This window comes from Nestor notabilis, unplaced genomic scaffold (genome assembly GCF_000696875.1).
Source record: "Nestor notabilis isolate BGI_N333 unplaced genomic scaffold, ASM69687v1 scaffold4268, whole genome shotgun sequence".
NCBI lineage: Eukaryota > Metazoa > Chordata > Aves > Psittaciformes > Psittacidae > Nestor > Nestor notabilis.
Genome location: NW_009940595.1, coordinates 91,820 through 110,262, shown reverse-complemented (window position 1 = coordinate 110,262; position 18,443 = coordinate 91,820). Strand labels below are relative to the sequence as shown.

General features: G+C 36.1%; 1 protein-coding gene across 1 annotated transcript in view; it reads right to left on the bottom strand.

Annotated features, from left to right (window-relative positions):
- LOC104410308 (glutamate receptor ionotropic, delta-2-like) overlaps positions 1–18,443 on the bottom strand; it is a gene marked incomplete at its 5' end in the record, with an annotated part of 299,373 nt that overhangs the window by 193,809 nt on the left and 87,121 nt on the right. Inside the window, 1 exon segment of the mRNA XM_010020436.1 lies at positions 11,585–11,704. Coding sequence (XP_010018738.1) covers positions 11,585–11,704 — 120 coding nt within the window.

The following is an 18,443-nucleotide window of genomic DNA, read 5'->3' as shown; positions in this document are numbered from 1 at the left end:
TAACATTTTTCTTTGCTAATGCAACATTACTTGTGACACACTTTGCAAGACAAAGCAGGCTCGTGCATTCTCCAGCATCAAAATCAGAACTTGGAATTTGAGGGAAAAAAGAGAACAACGTAGCCAGAAATATACACCTAGCAGTAGGCCTGGAGGGCTGGCCCAGGGCTTGCAGGACAAGGTAGTTGCTAGAGAGCAAAGATGAATAGGAAGATGAAGATAACTCTTAAATCATACAGGAATGGATACGAAGAAAAAGAGTTAATAAAACTGTTCAACCTTTGTGGCATGAATGGGACTGATATTCCCTTCAAGAACCTAATAAATATATTTTAAAAATTGCATTGATTGACACTGTTCCAGTGCATGGTAAGTGTGGTTTAATCATGGATATATGCTATTTAACTAGATTCTAACTAAAATATTTATTTTCTTACTTCGTATGTTTATGTCAAATATTTGTCTCAAGTAATATAATACATGGCTTAAACTGGCTAATGAGATCTCAGACATGCACATTCAATGGCGAAATCACACATTTTATCAGTAGTTAATAAATTTAGAGAGCTAAGAGTACCTGAGTACTAATTTGGAATACTAATAAGTTTAGAGTACTGAAACATTCTAGAGCTGAACTGACACAGAACAAGCGTCAAGACTTTAAAATGTGATCTATTATTTTTAAAACCAATCAAGTTATAAGGCAAAATTAGTAGAGGTGTATACAAACTGCATGTTGCATAAAAATATATATATAAAACACTTAAAGTTCATTATTAAGGTACTCCATTAGAATGCATACTTTAAATCAGATTTTTATGAGCCGTAAGCACATTAATTATTATAAAAGTGCATCTAAAAAACCCCAAGCAAATCCAGCATTTCAGACTAACAGATTTATGACTAGATAAGGTGCTGAAGCAGCCTGGTTCAACATAGATCAGGAAATCTCAGCAAAGTGAGACTAGATCTGAGCTTCAACAAACACCATGAGGAAGCAAAGACAACATGGAAGAAATACAAAGAGGCAAAAAAGCCACAGGTAAATGGAATTGGAAGCAGACAAAACCTCCCAAAGATAATACACAAACAGGGTAGCACAGTTAGCACAGGAGAGCAGAGTGTGGCGGTAACAGGGAAGAGAGAACTCTAGCAACGCATGTAGTAACACAGGGATACTTCTGAAACAGAGAATGGCCCAGCCATAGCAAAACAACCCTTATTTCTTGTTCTTGCCATGGCTTGGCTCCTAATCTCTGGTTTTGCTTTGACTTCGTTATACAGCTTTCCCAAACAGAAATGTTGGATAAGTCCATAAAAAACCATGGGGCTTAATTTCCACGCACTTTACTCTAAATGTATATTTCTGCTGTCTGCAAGTATGTCATTAAAGCTAGTAAGTTACTAGTTCAAATCCAAATGTTATCAACTTCAATTTACATTTGTTTTAAAACAAATATACCAATTCTGATACATTACACTATATTTTTCTGCATCAAGACATAATATGCTTTACATATATGACCAATATTAAAGTTAATTTGAGCTCAAATTTCAGCAGAAGACCTTCTGCAATTTACCCCATCCTACCCTTTTCTGTTTACACATGAAAAAATACGATATCCAGTGCTATACTTGAGAAAGAAATGGCCATAATAATTTTCACAGGTTTTGAGAAATGGAGAGTTATTGGAAGTAACTATGAGATTATTTTCTAACAGACATCTTCCACAGATGCCAGACACATCTTACCAAATTCCTAAAAACACAGTATTTCCCCCCATTTATTTCTAGCTTAGTGCATTGACATAACTGCAATATTGAGACAGAATTACATATCACTTCTACTTCTGAAGGTCTTTTGGCAGATAAGAAAATATAATTCAGAACTTTTACTTTACAAATGATGATTTATGCATAGTAAACTCTGCCATATTTTGAAATGGATGAGCTGAGTAATTTAGCTGGAAACTAACAGTACGTTATAAACAATGATACGGCATCCAAGTTGAAATCACTGGGATGCTTCCTTTTGTCTTCTTAAATATCATTATTAGTTTCTTATCTGTCTTAAAAACACCACAACAAAGATTTACTGTACTTTAAGCTGTGTTGTGCTAACAGTGGAAACAATTTCCACAGTTAAGACACATCATTTCTCCTCTTTCTCTCTAGCTAACTACTCTACCCATATGCATTTTCTGATCCAACCCTAATATGAGACTCTCCGTTGACTCAAGCTCTTCTCCCCAGTGGGCACCACTCTCCTCTTGCCAGGGAATAGCTGACTCATGACTCTTTGGTAACGTAAGTTTCTGACACTTGCTATAGGCAAGTACCTACGTCCTTCTGATGAATTTGGGAGCCTTCAGCAGCTTCATGGATGTTTTCACATTCCTGGCCACTGTAAATCTACTCCCATGGGTGTGGAGGCTGAGGGTGGTAGATGTCACACAGATATATGTATAGAAATATATGCAGACATAGAAAGGGTGTTCTCAGTGGAACTCCACAGGCCCTGCATTTTCATGGAGGTCAATTACCAGTTTCCTGTTCAGTTTATGACTTGATTGGCTCCTCTAGATCCCACAGCCTGTGCAGGGAGGACTAAAGGGGCTGAATGTTTGGTTTGGGGTTCTCCCTGCTTTTATAGGAAGTGACAGTGAATAGTCTACAGCCACAGAGGCAAAGGACATTGAGCTTTTCAGGGCACTTACCCCACTGCAGGAAAATACTGACTACTACCATCAACAAAATATCATTTCGCATCATGCTTAATGAAATAGTCTTTCCACAAACAAAACCTAACAAAACCAGACAAACACAACATCAAAACAACAACACAAAAACCCCAAACCAAACAAAAAAACAAACCACCAAGCCCCAGCCCCCCCCCCCAGTTAAACAAAACTTAAACCAACTTGCTTTCAACTCTGCTATACATAAACATTCAGTGTCTAATATGACACATTTTCTTATTTTCCTGATAATAGGCTAGCTTGGAACAAAGAGATCTTACAATGAAAGACAGTTCCACCTACTTCAAAAATGGTACCAGCAAAGTTTTGATGATTATAAGCCTTCCAGACCTTTCAGATGTACCATAGGGGCTTATCTGACAATCATCAGCCTACAAAACAACACAAGCTTCAAGGAGAAGTCCCTTACAACATATGCAAATTAGAAACAACTAATTGAAATGTTGGACCACATTATCTTTGAATTCCACCCTGAGCTCTCCTACAATTTCATGATTCATTATCATGAGGAAACAGGTTTGGGAGGACATAGCAAGCCATCTAACTGTGTCAGTCTTGGCTTGTGTTTCTTGCAGAAAGCAGCAATTTATCAAATCTTGTGAAATCTGTATAGATCTAGTTCCACATATTATGGACTAAAATGTGTGTTATAACACTAAGATGTATCACACTTCTCAAGGCTGTGCATTTGAGTTCTTACATCTGAGAACTGAACCCTTCACCACCCTCAAAAGCTAAAGCTAAATGACCCATTTCCTACTACCAACTCTTCATGCCTCCTGTTAAAAGAAACAGATCAATTTTATATCATCCCACTCCCCTGTCTACATGGTTTTCTAATTAGTTTTTGGTTTTTTTGGTTTTTTTTTTGGCTAGGATATCCAATTTCCATCCAAAAGTGGATGGAAATATTTAACTTACTGAAGATATAGTTACTATCTCCTTCTTCACATGATAAGTTAGGTAGAACACCTCCCTCTTTTGGATTAATCGAGGGTTAAATGCACTTATTACTTCTTCCTAATCATGGAAAATATATGTTTTTTCCAGTTACAAGTATTTGTGTAATGAAGCAATTTTCATCAGATGATAGCTTTGATCAAAACCAAATCAACTCTAAGGAGCAAAAGACAAGAATTGAAAACTTTTGAAAACTTTAATTCTGAAAGGTATCTATAATTCATTAAGAATCCCCACCTTAAAATAAGTAATACCGAGTTGAGCTAAGTGTTTTATCCTATTAATTTCAAGGATGATGAACCACAGTCTTGAAAGAGCACCCACTGAGTGCTCCCTTAAAGGTGAAGGGAAGTCCCTAATGGGATTTCCAAAATCGCATAGAAGCATTACTGCCCAAGAGGCCAATGAAGCATTAAGTCCATTATTAAATCATACACACTTCCTTCTGACATTACTCCAAATGACAGTTCTGAGGCTCTTCAAAGATCCCAAGCACTTCAGACATCTGAAGTGAATTATAAAGCTAATTTTCTCAGCTGAAGTATCCAAGGATAAAAATTCACCACAATTTACCAGCCAGTTCTGCAGATCCATGTTCAACGGGAGGCTTTCACAGCTACTCAAGCAGAAGAAAAAGCCACACAACAATAGCAAAGGTGTTGAAAAAATAGCTCAACCAATTACACTGAAAACTGTAAAGGGTTACTAGTTGCAAATATCAATTTGGAAAAACAAGCAGTTCAAGAAGAAGAGAGAAACCCAAAAATGAAGGAAAAATGTCTAATGGATACAGATCAAGTTTCACATGCTAAAATAACCTGACCAACATTCAAATCCAAATTCTCTTTCCCACTGTAGTTATTAAAAAAACACTGTGCTACTTCTGCTATTCAAAATCTTTCAAGACAAAAAAAAAATCTCTGCTGTGAAAAAGAAATTAATAAAGTTCTGTATCATTCTTTGCTTTTATGCCCATTTTAAAGTATAGATTAATCACAGAGGACCCTCTGTGGTTAGGCTCTTGCCTAGCAGCATCAACAGAAAACAGGAGTTACTGATACAATTCCTAGCTTTTATTTTTTATAATTTTTTTCACTTATATTTCTTAAGTTTCCATTGTAATAGCAAGGTATGAAAGGAAATTAAAAACACAACTTTGAGAGTGGAAAATATTTCTTGGTCTTTGCTGTCAAGACAACTGCATTTTCAACAGGAGATGGGTAAAATGTAACCTCTTATCTCGATGAACAAAAATGAATAAAATACATGAAACTATATAATTTAAAGAGCATAAAAAGATTTGTCTCTTTCTAATGAAAGCAATCAGTCAAAACAGGCAGTTCGCAAATCCATTTAAAGCAGTTTTCAGTGAGAATATTCTTATCAGTTTTGACAAGATGGAAATTCTGAGCAGATTTCTGAGAGGTGGACTCATCCCTGCCAAAATTGCCAAGAGAAATACTATAGAGCACCAAGTTCCCAAGGGGAATCTTATTTGACATCCTCAGGGTCCCACTGCACTCTCCCCTCCTGCCCCACATTTTCCTTTCCCCCCCACCCTGTTCCCAAAGCAGGAGCAAAACACCTCTTTTCTCCAGAGTGCTGCAGTTACTCAGAGGCTTTAAGGATGGTTTGGGGATTCAAATCCCACTCCTTTAGCCCTACGTCACTGCTAAAAGCCATCCAGAAACTGGACAAACCTGTATCTTAATTATTTGAGTTGAATTTTAACTCAGGCACTTAAATTTATTATTCTAGACCAGGAAATCTGGACACCCTCTTGTCTTAAAGCCTAAAATCCTCTTTCTGTTTTACAACAGCTCCCGCTATGTTCAAATGCCTGAGTACTCTAGAGCTCAGCAGACATGGCTGACTATGCTGCTTCTAAGGAGAAATAGGTCTCTATTGCAACATGTTTGCCTTGGCTTTGTGGGCAGTAGTCAGGAGTTTGAGTTCTTATAAACCAAGAGGTTTACAAGCTTGGCTCTCATTTATTCCTGGTGGAAGTCCTGCTCCACAGGTGAATAATTGCTCATAACACTACCTCTAGTAACACCTCTGCTCTGCATTTATTAACGATCACTAGAAGATTTACTTGAACATTAGTTTTCCATATTCCACTGGCAGCATCCACAAAACCAATGAATCCATCTCTGGCTTCTTTATTTTGCACTTGTTATGAATGCTGAAATACTCATCAACAGAAACAGCCTGGAGTCAGGGCATGCACCTGGACACTCCAGGAAAAAGATTTAGACTCTCCCCGTCCTCATCTGATTCACATAGTCCAAAATTCTCCAGATAGTACACCACTGATTACTTTGAGTCAGTCTGTCCCTCTTTCTGCAGCCTCAGATTTTAAAAGAAGATGCTTTATTCAGAATCAAAGAAAGGGAAACTTTTTAAACTTCAGAAATACAATTATGGATAGAGGCATTTTTTCCATTTTCCATTAGACTCAAATATACATTTAGTTTGACTTGTAAGCTAAACAGAAGTGCAGTTTCAAGTAAATCACAGTTCCCTACTAACACTAGTTTCATTGTGATACCATACAAATTCCCATCACTTTCCAGACAAATTAAATTTCATTGAAATTTCACAAAAGGTTTGCAGAAGGTGGCAGAAAGCAAAGAATCAGTCACTGCATCATCATCTATTGCGTAGCACTAAATAATGGAAGAAAATGGTACTCTTCAGCGGGCCAAAGCAGATTTAAGTACTGTGCTGAACTGGAGCAGCAGGTCCCAGCTCACCAAGGTATTTAATTACCTTTTTACCTTTAGTACTAAGTAGTTAGTTTGATTTCTAGCAGACTGCTTATGTATTTAAAGTTGCTTCTGAGAGAGTATCATGTTTGTACCATGCCAGGCTCATCTTTTCTATCAACACTAGAGGCAAAGCAGTCAGACACAGCTACATTTATTTTCAACTCACTAGAAAATACACCATCAATAATGTCTCTGTAAATTGCAAGTATATCTTTCAGTCACATCATAAATTGCATGTCAGCCTCTAGAAACAGCTGAAATGAATCACAGTTTAAAGCACCTGGTGCTGATATATATACATTTTTAAAATCACATTACAGAGCTCTCTCTACCTTTGATCACGATCACAAAAGGAACAGGTGAACCTATCATTTACCTCAAGAAGCTAACCAAGAAGCAATCCACTCTTGGTTATTAAATAGCATTAGTTAATAAAAGTCAGCAGAACTGTATAACTTCTCTTTTTACCTAATGAAGCAAAAGGGAATAAAAGATAAAAGATGCAAAAAATAAGTTTTAACTTTATAAGAAGGGACAGAAACTTCCCCAAGATTAAAATATACACATGGAGTATATGTTGCTTTGTCATGCAAATGTAAGAAAAAAATACATACTGGATAAGAAAGCAATGCCAATATTAATGTAATCAACACTGCTCTCAGGTGAGGTGGAAGTAGAGATTATTTTACTAGAATGAAAACAAAAAATGCAATACAGTTTTCCTATATCTGAACAAATAACACAATTAGAGAATATTCCATGCAACCTTTAACAACCTGTGAAATAAAAACCTGTATGCATTGACTCCATAGGGAAGGTCCTGACATTCACACTGGTAGAAGGAGAGAGGAACGCAGCTGGCAGGCATTAGCCAAAGCCTTCAATCACTTTTCACATTAAATGCTTTGCGCTACTGATATCCCTCAGACTAAAGTGGATAAAATTTCCTCCTTAGGTCATCAAATTAAAATAATTTAGGAAAGCGCCCTACAATCCTACTGGACAAACGCAGAGAGTTTGAAACATCCTGCGTTACTTGGGTCCTGCACCCAGGGTATCTGTTTACCTGCATGCCCACAGCTCTATCCTTGCTCCAAGCCATCAATACATGTCCTGAATGCAAAGAAAGCTTTGACATGGATATCCGGGTGCAGAGAGGAAGAGATGCGAGATCCTGGCATGTCATCTCATTCCCCCACTGTGAGGAAATGACAGAAACCATCTTCAGAAGAGAAGAGAAGAGAAATGCACAGGATGTGTGTATATGCTAACAGGCTTATAGAGGCAGAGAAAAATGCATCACAACCTCCAAATGTCCACACATGGCAGAAAAAACAGTGTGGGAACAGGAAGAAAGTCCTCTAAACTTCAAAAGGTGTAGCACAGCCTCTTGATGAGGATGAGCCCATTCTTTATTACAAGGAGCACTGCAAGAAATACGAAAACCACTTTATTTCTGCAGTGCTGTTTTCTACAAAGATATAAACCAGTACTCCTCTGAGCTATCAACTCCCTTTTGTTCATTTGTTTGTTAGATGGTTATTCACAGGAATGGCAGCTTTTATTTCAACAGTATAGATAAAAGTATCGCACTGAAATTTAAATGTCAAAGAATACATACTCAAATGTCAAATACCAACAGACAAATGCCAACAGAGAAATGTCAGAAGTACACCCATGTCTCCCACTGAATATAACTATATCTGCACAAATGCAAGCCACAGCATGATGTGTAAAAACAAGAGTTTTTCTGCAGTTCCTTTGGGATGGTAACACCACTTGTGTCAATAACATCAGGATCTGGCAACCATCAGACTAGATTATTCCAAGTACCTGACTTATTTACAGACATAACAGTACAAAATTTGTATTTCAGGCAAATCCCACTCCTGAGTTTGCTAACTTGCCACTAAATGAAGGACCCAGCTCAATGAACTTCAAAATGAACGCTCCCCTGCTTTCCAGCAGCCCATGAAAGATGAAGGTCTGGACTTGCAGACAGTTTCTGCTAGATATATTGGATTAATTTGGCCAATAAAACCAAACACGAACATGAATTCATGGTGTTTCTTAAACTGTTTGATTTTTTGAGTCCTACAATATTAACCTTTGAATATAAGTGAACTTTTTAGAAGTAAGCAAATGACTCCAGAACCCAAATAGAACTGACTTCAGGCAGAATTTGGACTCTTGAGAAATCTGAGTGCATTTAAAAATTTTACTTCTGTTAATTAAGATCAATTGATTGTTCCTCAGGGAAAAAAAGATTAAATAAAATTCTTTACACACTTTGTGCAAACCTCTGGACCCGGTGACTTTAATAGGCCTTTTGTCATGATTTCATCCTTCATTATCTCACATAAAAGTACTTGGAAACATGTTCATTAGGGAAGATGCATTTGTTTAGAAATTTCAGTCAGTCTGCTAATTGCAGCTGCTTCCACTAGAGCTGAGAAATAAAAATGGTTAGGTAGTTCTGTAGTCAGATCACTAAATACATGAAAGCTTGAAGTGCACTTTAATTAGTGTAGCTAACAAAAATATATCTGACTCCTGTAATTATTGTGATTTGCTTCCAACACTAGTGGCTCATACTCTGTGAAGTAAAACCTAATCAAAGCTAAAATATGCGAAATATTGTCAAAAGAGTAATACCAACATATGGCATTTTACCCTTAAAAATCTTCTCTGTATCTGATATAAATGTTTTAGGAACCCCAGCCTGTTTTTGTTTGTTTTTTGTTTTGGTTTTTTTTCTTTAACTTTGTGACATTGATTAGAAATACCGTATTTATTTTAAATCACTTTACTATTCATTTTATTGTAAAAAATACAATATTTAATTGGAATTATTATTTTTTCTAAAGATGCTTCTGGGAACAATTACCACATTCTCACAATATATACAGAAATTTCTTTCTAAAGAAAATTGCTTTCTCTACACCAGAGCTCTTTATAAAGCTTTCTGTGGATTGCTGAACGCTGTTTACAAAAAAAAAAAAACCAAATAAAGATCAGAACAGATTAAATCTGTTCTGCTCTGGACACTTTCTTATTTTTAACCAGCCACAGCACACCACAAAGCTTTACGGATAGATATTTATAGTGCAACCTTCAACAGGAAAATTTTCTTATAAGCTCTATATTTAATTTTAAACACTTATCTTGACAAACATAAGAAATACGTATTTTCAGCATCTTTTGAGCTTTGCTTTACTCCTGAACTGCATCTTGTAACACTGAGTTTCATGATCTAATTATATTCCATGCAAAACTCTGTTCTCTTTGACCAACTAAAAATCTATTTCCTTTCAAAGACAGTGGATGTCTCTTTGTCCTTGAACTAAGATAAAGGGTAAACAAGGAAGCTTCAAAAAACCTGTTTGTACTATCTCATTGTTTCACACAATTTATGTGTGCCTGTGGTCCTTAACCTCTTCATTAAAAGTAAATTGTACTATAGTTTAAATTTGCACTATAAATATAAATTATACCATCGGAAAAGAGTCAGAAAGGATAGGAAGTCTTTTTGAACATTTATATTTCTAAGAAAGACATTTATGTGGGTATCTTTCTCTTCTATCTTTTTGTGAAATGGAAGAACACAACTTAATGCTTCATTGAGGCAATCACCCAGACAGGCCTAAAGTCAAAAACCAGCCAAAACCAACCAATTAAATTAAATGAAGGGATACAGATTTGTCTTGGGAAGGGCTATCTGGTTGCTCTAAAGAATAAATAGATTCTTGATGCATAGCATGGAAAATAAATCAAGTCAAAATACATTGAAACAGGTTGAATTCTATAGGCAAGGGAATAAGGACTCATCCAACATTCTGGTCGCCTAAAGACTTCGTGAAGCACATCTCCAAATATCAACAAGATCCCATTCTTTTTAGTTTCTAAAGCATCTCTCACGATCTCTGCTCAAGGTGACATAACTATAGGCATGTGTGTACATCAAGGTATTGACAATAGTTGAAACAGCAGGAACAGAATAACAATTACAATAAATAGCAGAGGAGAAATTTCAGGAGCTTAGAGACACTTTTAAAATTCTTTCTCTCTCCCTTCTTTCAGAACATTTATCTGTTGCTGCAGAAGAACTTATCTGTTGTATGCAGATAAATGATGTCCTTCATTATATAGTGACACATGGAACCAGTTTCCATATATTAAGATAACTTTCTCTGTCATTTGCTTTCAGACAATCACTTCAGCTTCCTCACACATAAAAACCAGTGTGATTTGATATACTAAATGAAGAGATCCTAATATTATCTTTCAGGAGATCTGTCTTTGAAGAAGAGTTACTCCTGGAAAAGCCTATTGGTCTTTTATTTTCCTAAGAGGTACCATATAATTTTTGCTACTTTTGCCATTCCAGAGGGGCAGTTGTCCGAAGTTAAGGATATGCACTGCAAATAGAAACTTGCTTTCACCATTCCTTACACAGGACTTAAATTTGTTTTTACAGACTAGCAAAACTGAAAAAAGTAATTTTGCTGGAGATGTATGCCATTTCCTCAAACAAGCTAAGTCCAAGTATTTGGACTATGTCTGGTAGCTGAATACATAACATTGCACTTACTCTGTAAAAGTTAACTTTTACTAAAACATCAAGTATTTATATCATGCAGACAAGAGATTACAGAAATTTTATCTATGTTACGACAGATCTCCCGTACCTATGAAGTTTAATCATCTAATGGTTACACATCCCACTTTGACCATAGTGCCAGTGTGGGTGCTCTAAACATAATTTAATGTAAACTTTGTTATTTTGGAAATGGGTTGCAAGGGTTACAAAACAACAGCTTTCACTGCTCTTTTGGGACAGTTGACCAACAACTGAACACATTCAGTATTACAATCAATACCTTGATCGACACAATCTACTGCAAGGCCTCTTTGCAATAGTAAAATCAATGTGTATAAAGAAGTTCAAGACTTTTCTCCCATTTCTTACTCCTCTTAATGACACACAACAATCTATTATCTGCCATCAAACAGTTTTCTATTACCATGGAACACAAGAAAGTTTTTTAAAATATCCGTAAAAATAGACTCTAGTTTGAATACATGTAGCCTCACCTTGCGGATGCCTCTGCCAAGATCTTCTCCATAATTTGTCCCCAAAATTTCAAAATGCACATTGGGATTCCCCCCATTTTCTGCAAATTCCAGTTCTCCAGTCAAGCCATTCACTCCACCCTATTGGAAAAAAAGAATGGATTGAAAATTCAGAAGTAGACAATTATAATAACCTTTTGTTATTTTATTATCCAAGGCATTTGTGCACTGACTATGCAGTATACATTCACAACTACTAGAATCAGTACAGTTTTTCCAAGACCACATTTCCCTAAAAAATTTGAAGCCTGAATTGTTTCTGTATCATGTAAGTTCTTCACAGGAGACTCAAACTCAGTAGTGCTAACCAGATGCAATGCAAGCAATAGTCTTAATCTATCTGCAATTCAATTTTTGTCCTTCTACCCATCAGTGTGTATGTATAGACATTCTAGCCCCATTAAAAAAAAAGTTTTGTGACTAATTTTAGTGGATGTAAAACTAATGACAAATAAACAAAAGAAATTCCACAAAAAATAGTTCGGTTTGTTTATTTTTGCATCCCTGCCTTCCCCTGCCACCAGTGTTTCTCATGCAAGAGATTTCCACAGAAGATCAGGTTGAGTTTTGCATGAAGTTAGGTATTTTTTGAGCCCAGCATAAGTGATCTGCGCAAATGGGGGGCTTGTCTAGCTGAAAACAGTGATTTTTCTGTTTTCCTCTGAAACTCTACTGCTAAGAATGAATGAGATGAGAAACAATGCAGCATATTTTCATTTTATTTGCTTTTACTTTTTACATTTTTGTCAGAAGGGGTTAAAATGCTAAAGAAAAAAAAGTGAATATTTACTGTAAAGAATCAGAGTTGAAAGGGCTATAAATGCTACAGCAATACTCAAAATGTATTCGAGGGTTGATTCAACATGACACTCATTTCATCTTTGTATAAGAACTGTGATGACCTGAACTTTAAATTCAACAGAGACACAGTGAAAACCTTTAGCCTTAAAAAATTTCTTCAGATTTTAGATTCAGGGAAAATTAGATGTTTAACCCTCTCCCTCAAAATAACCTGAACAATATTTTAAGTACGTACAATAAAAAGTATCTGCCCCTGGTGTAAACCCATATGAAATGCACAGCTTTTCTTCAAAATATGAGATAAAAGTTTTGCAGCTGTGATTTATCCTTCAGTTAAAAGCTTTATTATTTGAACTGAAAAATAATGGAAAATTAATGCTTTATATACCAGCTACCTAGCCAAGCACATGAGCCTTGCTGAATCATGATTTTAAAAGCTCTATTCTCACATCTTCTGTTTGGAGCAAATCCAGGAAGGAGTACAAAATTTGCATCTCCATTGCTGATTATTATGAACTAAAAAAATGTTGCCATCCTTTCATAAAGCATCCTATAACAAAAATAAGGAAGCTGATCACTGTGATAATACCTTTAAAATTTACTAGCAACTACTAGAGAGTAGTATTATCAGGGAATAATATAGAAATATTTAATGAAGTGCCATTTTCAGTTAAAAATAAGGTAATACTTTGTACAGACATGTATTTAATCTTTTTTAATCTTTTCTATAATCTTTACTTTCTGGATGAGATAGAAGAATTTTTTTTTTTTTTTTAAAGGAAAACAGCATCCTAATTAAGGGTGCACCTGCACAGTCTTTTGCAGGAAGACCCTGGGTCATTTTGCCCTCGGTGAGAGCCAGCCAATTTTGACATAGATCCCTATCGTTAGTGTGACATTGAGGTTACTTACTATGCTTGAGCACAATCCTGTAATAATCACACCTTCATGGCTTTTAGATTGGGTTTATCACACCTCTGACAGGTTCAGAGTAAAGACAGAGCTTGTGTTTGCCTTCAAAATAATTTGAACATATCCTTAGGTAAATAACTGAGTTTCACAAATATAAACCTTTTCTGTAAACCTAAATTTGACTACATCCTATTCAGGAACCAGAAATAAAAGCCTATTCTACATACCTTTTTTTCTCATATAGTCTCATCTGGCTTTTTGATAAACAAAGCCAGAATTTCATGGTACATATGATATAGAAATGCCTGCAAAACAGCACACATCTGTAAAGCTTGGGATGCCCATCTGACCTCCAAAAGCCTCCAGCTGGCTGACTTGCCCTCCCTGATAGCATACACCTATTCTTAGTTCTGCACCACTCTGACCTCTTATTATATACTGCTTTTCTGTATTATACTTCATATTTCCTGTATTACTTTTTTCCCCACAATGTGAATTAAACCTATAGGTCTGAGGTAGGTGAAGTATGAATATTAAGCTGCTATAGACCACCTGAGCTGCACCATAATTTCTAGTAAGCCACAAGCAAGGTCTGGAAAAACGAAAGCAAAACTCTGGAAGAAAATTATAAAAGAACGGAAATATTGAACAACAACAACAAAAAATTCGTAATGTAGATGCTTTGTAAAACAGAAAGTGCAGAAGTTGTTTTTCTTTCTTCTTATTATATATGTGACAAAGTAGTTTTAAATTTGGAACTTTCAGTATAAAAGATTAAAGTGACTTCATTTCCCAGATTGAGAATGCTCCCAATAATTTATGGGACATGAAGATAGACTCATGTCTAAAATATAAATGATATTGTGAGACCTAACACAGCAATTTAAAATTTTAGTCAACTTTTAATTTAGTTTTTCATAACCTTTGTCCTTATTTAAGCAAATATGAAAAAATGAAGACTTATTTCACCTTAGTTACATGTGAACTAATGCAATCCACTTCTAATGAAAACACTTTCGTCTTTGGTAACACATAGACCCTAAACATAAGGAACAGGTTAACTGACCTACCTACCATACTTGGGAATTGAATTTCTACCCAAAGCCATTGTATGTAAGTTTATTTACCTCGATTTTTTAAATGGCTGTAAATACTGGGGCAAGATAGAAACTTTAAGTCTGTTAGTTAGTTTTATTTGTCTGTAATTCAGTGATACCCATAATAACAGTTTTCCTCATTGATCTATTTTGCAATTTTATCACGCTTTGAAAATTTCTCATGTAAGAGCGTCTTCTGATTAGAGCTTTCTTTCCTAGACTGTGTGCATTTGCAAATAGTGTAATAAGAGCTAAGATTAGATGGGAATGCACCTGGCTTGGAAAGGGAAGAGACAGAAAGACACAACAGTAGAGAACCACCCATATAACACCAACAACAAATCTAAAGCTGTTAGGAAACTTCTTGGAGTGCCTGGTGCTCCCTCCCTACCCGGGACATACCTTGCTGCTGCTGTAGGCCTGGCAATCTTGCTATTGCTCTCTAGCCCTAATTGCCCCATGCAGCCTTTTTACAAGGCTTACATGAGCCTGTTTTATTGCTTAGGGCTGAAGGAGTGGCACAGTGTATTGTCGAGGGAGACTTTCAGGACACTGCTCTAATTTTTCTGCATAGTCTTTCACTTTCTTTTCCCATCTTTCACATGGATCCCTCTAAAACAGATATTTGATGTACGGCATGTATTTTAACCCTCTGTTACTGAACAGTGGAAGGAAATCACAAAGGAAATGGACATCTGTATGACAGCTACTAATCCAGTAACTTCCCATTGAGATTTTTCCAAGTTATTTTAGTGTTCATTATGATAATGGGCAAGAGTCCAATAAATTTTTCATTCAATTTACAGAAACAATGCTATTCGAGGAAAAAGGAAGATGTGCTCATTATCTGCTCTTAGATTCCTCCAAGGTTGCAACCATGCGATTTCCTGACACATTTAAAACTGAAGAGTGAAATGCCAGTTGTTAGGACAAAAATGTTTTACTTACATTTCTGATCACTGCTCTGGGCTTTGCAGAGCTGCTGTAAAGCTCGGCAATACAGTTAAAGCCTACTTGAGTTCTGTCTAGACTGGCAAGATAAACTACAGTTTATATATGCTTAGGCACCACTACACTGTAAGTCTGTGAAGAAAGCACTATTTACTTAGCAGTCAGGACCTCGCTTGGGAATGTCAGCTTCTCAATCATCAGTCATAAAATATTATACTTGCTCTGACAGTTCCTGGGCTTTTTTTGTTTTGTTTTGGTTTTTTTTTTTTTTTAATTTGGTTTGGGTTTGTTGTTGTTTTGTTGTTGTTTTTTTTTTCCCCAAAATGCATTAGCTATTTTGCAATTAAGGAAAAAAATGATTATAGGCAGACAAAAATGCTATAATCATTAAATATCAATTTCATCTTTTAGTCTTGGAAAAAACCTGACATCAAAAACGTTGTTGAGTTTTAAACTCAACACACCATTTTTAGCTTCTAGGGAAGAGAGCCTAATCTATCACCTGAAAACCAGTTTGGCATCTTTTTCACATGTCACCACTGAACAACGTTGACATTTCTGAGACCAGAACTATTTGACAATTCCAGCTATGATTCATTAAACAGCATGAGGTACAGCTCATTTTCCACAAAGAAATAGGCTCTATGTTGCTGCTAGCACTAAAAATGTGTTGCTTGTCAGTGAGCTAAACAAATACGACTGGGAAGAGATCAGGTAAGCGTGAGAGAAGATATATGCAGTAACTTGTCATTTTTCCGAGTTGATCCTCCATATAATCCTACTTACATTTATTCTCCAGCTATTTGGGAAGATTAATTTTTCCAACAGTAGAATTGTTTTCTAGTAATACTTATTTGTTTCATTGTGAAATAGCTTTACTGAGAAATAAACAAGCGAGCATGTGTTTGGGGATAGCTCCTCTTACAGAAGTGAATTTAGAACCAATTGCTAAAGCTGGCCAAATTCATTAGAAGGATTGTATTTCCTGATGATTTTAGCTATTTATCCAGTTCCAGAATGGATAGAAACAGATATTGATTTTAATAATTGTAGTGGGCTGAATTCACACAGAAAGAACAGCTTTTGGAGTTGTTTGTATAAATAGCGATGCAGGAATCAAATGTTCAGGAGTGAAAAGTAAGAAAAGACAATAGGAAATGATTCAGACAGCTATTTTGCCATTACAAGAAATGGTTGAAAATCTAATTTCCCCTCATTCCCTACTCTTGCCTATTAGCTTATTAATCATAAAGAAATTAGTTTACATACCACCAGATTTCTCCTATTTTCAACAAGTGCTGACGCAGGTAGAACATCAACACCCCTTTCTCTTACCTTCACACCTTCAGTGTGCAGCTTTATAGAGATTTCCCATCTCTTTTCTTATTTGCCCCTCTAGAAATCATAGAGAGATTCCCTCTGCAGCTATAACACTGCCAAATATTCCTATTTCTGGGTGTCTGATTCTAGAGGACAGATGTTTTTATTTCCGCCCCCCCCCCCCCCCCGAAAACCTTCCTCCAGAACTAGTTTTTCCTTCCTTTTTTTCTTTTTTTTCTTTTTTTTTAGTAGCAGGACAGTCAAGAGCTCTGTTGTGTGAAGCAGTAGATGGCAATATCACTTCCGCTGCTGCCAGGAGATCAGCTACTTCAGTTGCTAGTCCCTTTCTAAGGCAGGCAGTCTGGAATTAGGCATCTCTTCCTTAACTCTTTCCTCACCAACACCATACTTGGCTACAATGCAACACCCACTGATACTACATTGAGAAGAGGGATAATCTGGAACAAGATGGTGATTCCAGCCCTGTGATAAAATAAATCTCAGCCTGTATCTTCACCCTGAACTAACAGTATGTTCTTACACTACATTCTTGAACACAGTGACTTAAAAATGTAAACAGAACCTTTTATTCAGAAACTATTCAACTATTTAAATGGTAACTTTCTTTCAAAGTTAAGGAAAACTGGTATGTTTTTGAGAAAAAAAAAATTTCACTTGGTTTTTACTTTTCCTTTCATTATTTTTTAATTTTATTGTTTTCCTGACACCTCATCAGACATTCATGAATGTCAACTTTTTAATTTCAAAATATGCAGCTGTGCTACTGAAGTTCTTCTACAGAAGCTTCTTATCAAAGCCATCTCATTTGAATAGAGAAGAAACCCAAAAGCAACAGGATACAAGCCTGGTTAGCTGCACATGTCGGATTTTATTGGCATTTGATTGACCTTTTGACTTTTCTTTAGCAAGCTAACCACAACCTTAGAATTTCTACTTGTTCCTGCCTTCTTGAATGCTTTTGTATTTCTCTTGGCCCTATCTCTTCATATTTCAGGGTTAAGAGCTACATAAAATGATCTTTAACACAGTGCCACTCTTCTGTGAAAGGTCATGGAAGGAATTTGTTTTATTAATCACATCATTTTAGGAGGAAGAAGATAAACTTAGCTAGATAGTTGTAACGATGTGGCAATGAATGGAATAAACTCCGACAAGCAAAGAGATGAGATTGTGGTAAGAGCAAGCATAAATGATGTTTATGTAGGAGAACAGGATCAGTCTCACATCCAGAAACAACACAAACAAGCAAATGATCATAATACAAAACAGTCAGCATCTCTTTCCATGATGGAGTACTTCTAAATTTAGAGATGCTAGTATGGCTACCAGGCTTTGCCTGAAACTCCAGCTCAGATAATAAATTCTAATTCTAGAGGGGAAGTGGGTATCTTTACTTCTATGGCTCAGGCATCCTATTTGGATTTCAGTAAGTAGAAATAGCTTTTTATTGATGAAAAAGTTTGTAATAGTATTTATAAAATGTAAGTTGAGAAGAAAAGTTCCAGAACCAGCCTTGCCTGAAGCATAGCTTAAATACATGGGACTGTTAAACATGAATTTGAAATTGTGTTGATAGGTTAAGAGCAATACGGTTTAGAGTCCCTGAAAGCCATATCCTGCCCCTGAAATAAGAAATGTGTCCTGGATTATCCTTGCAGTCTCATGACTTCAAACTATTAGAATAGAAACCAGAGACAGCCAGCAAAGAAAGCCTTGAA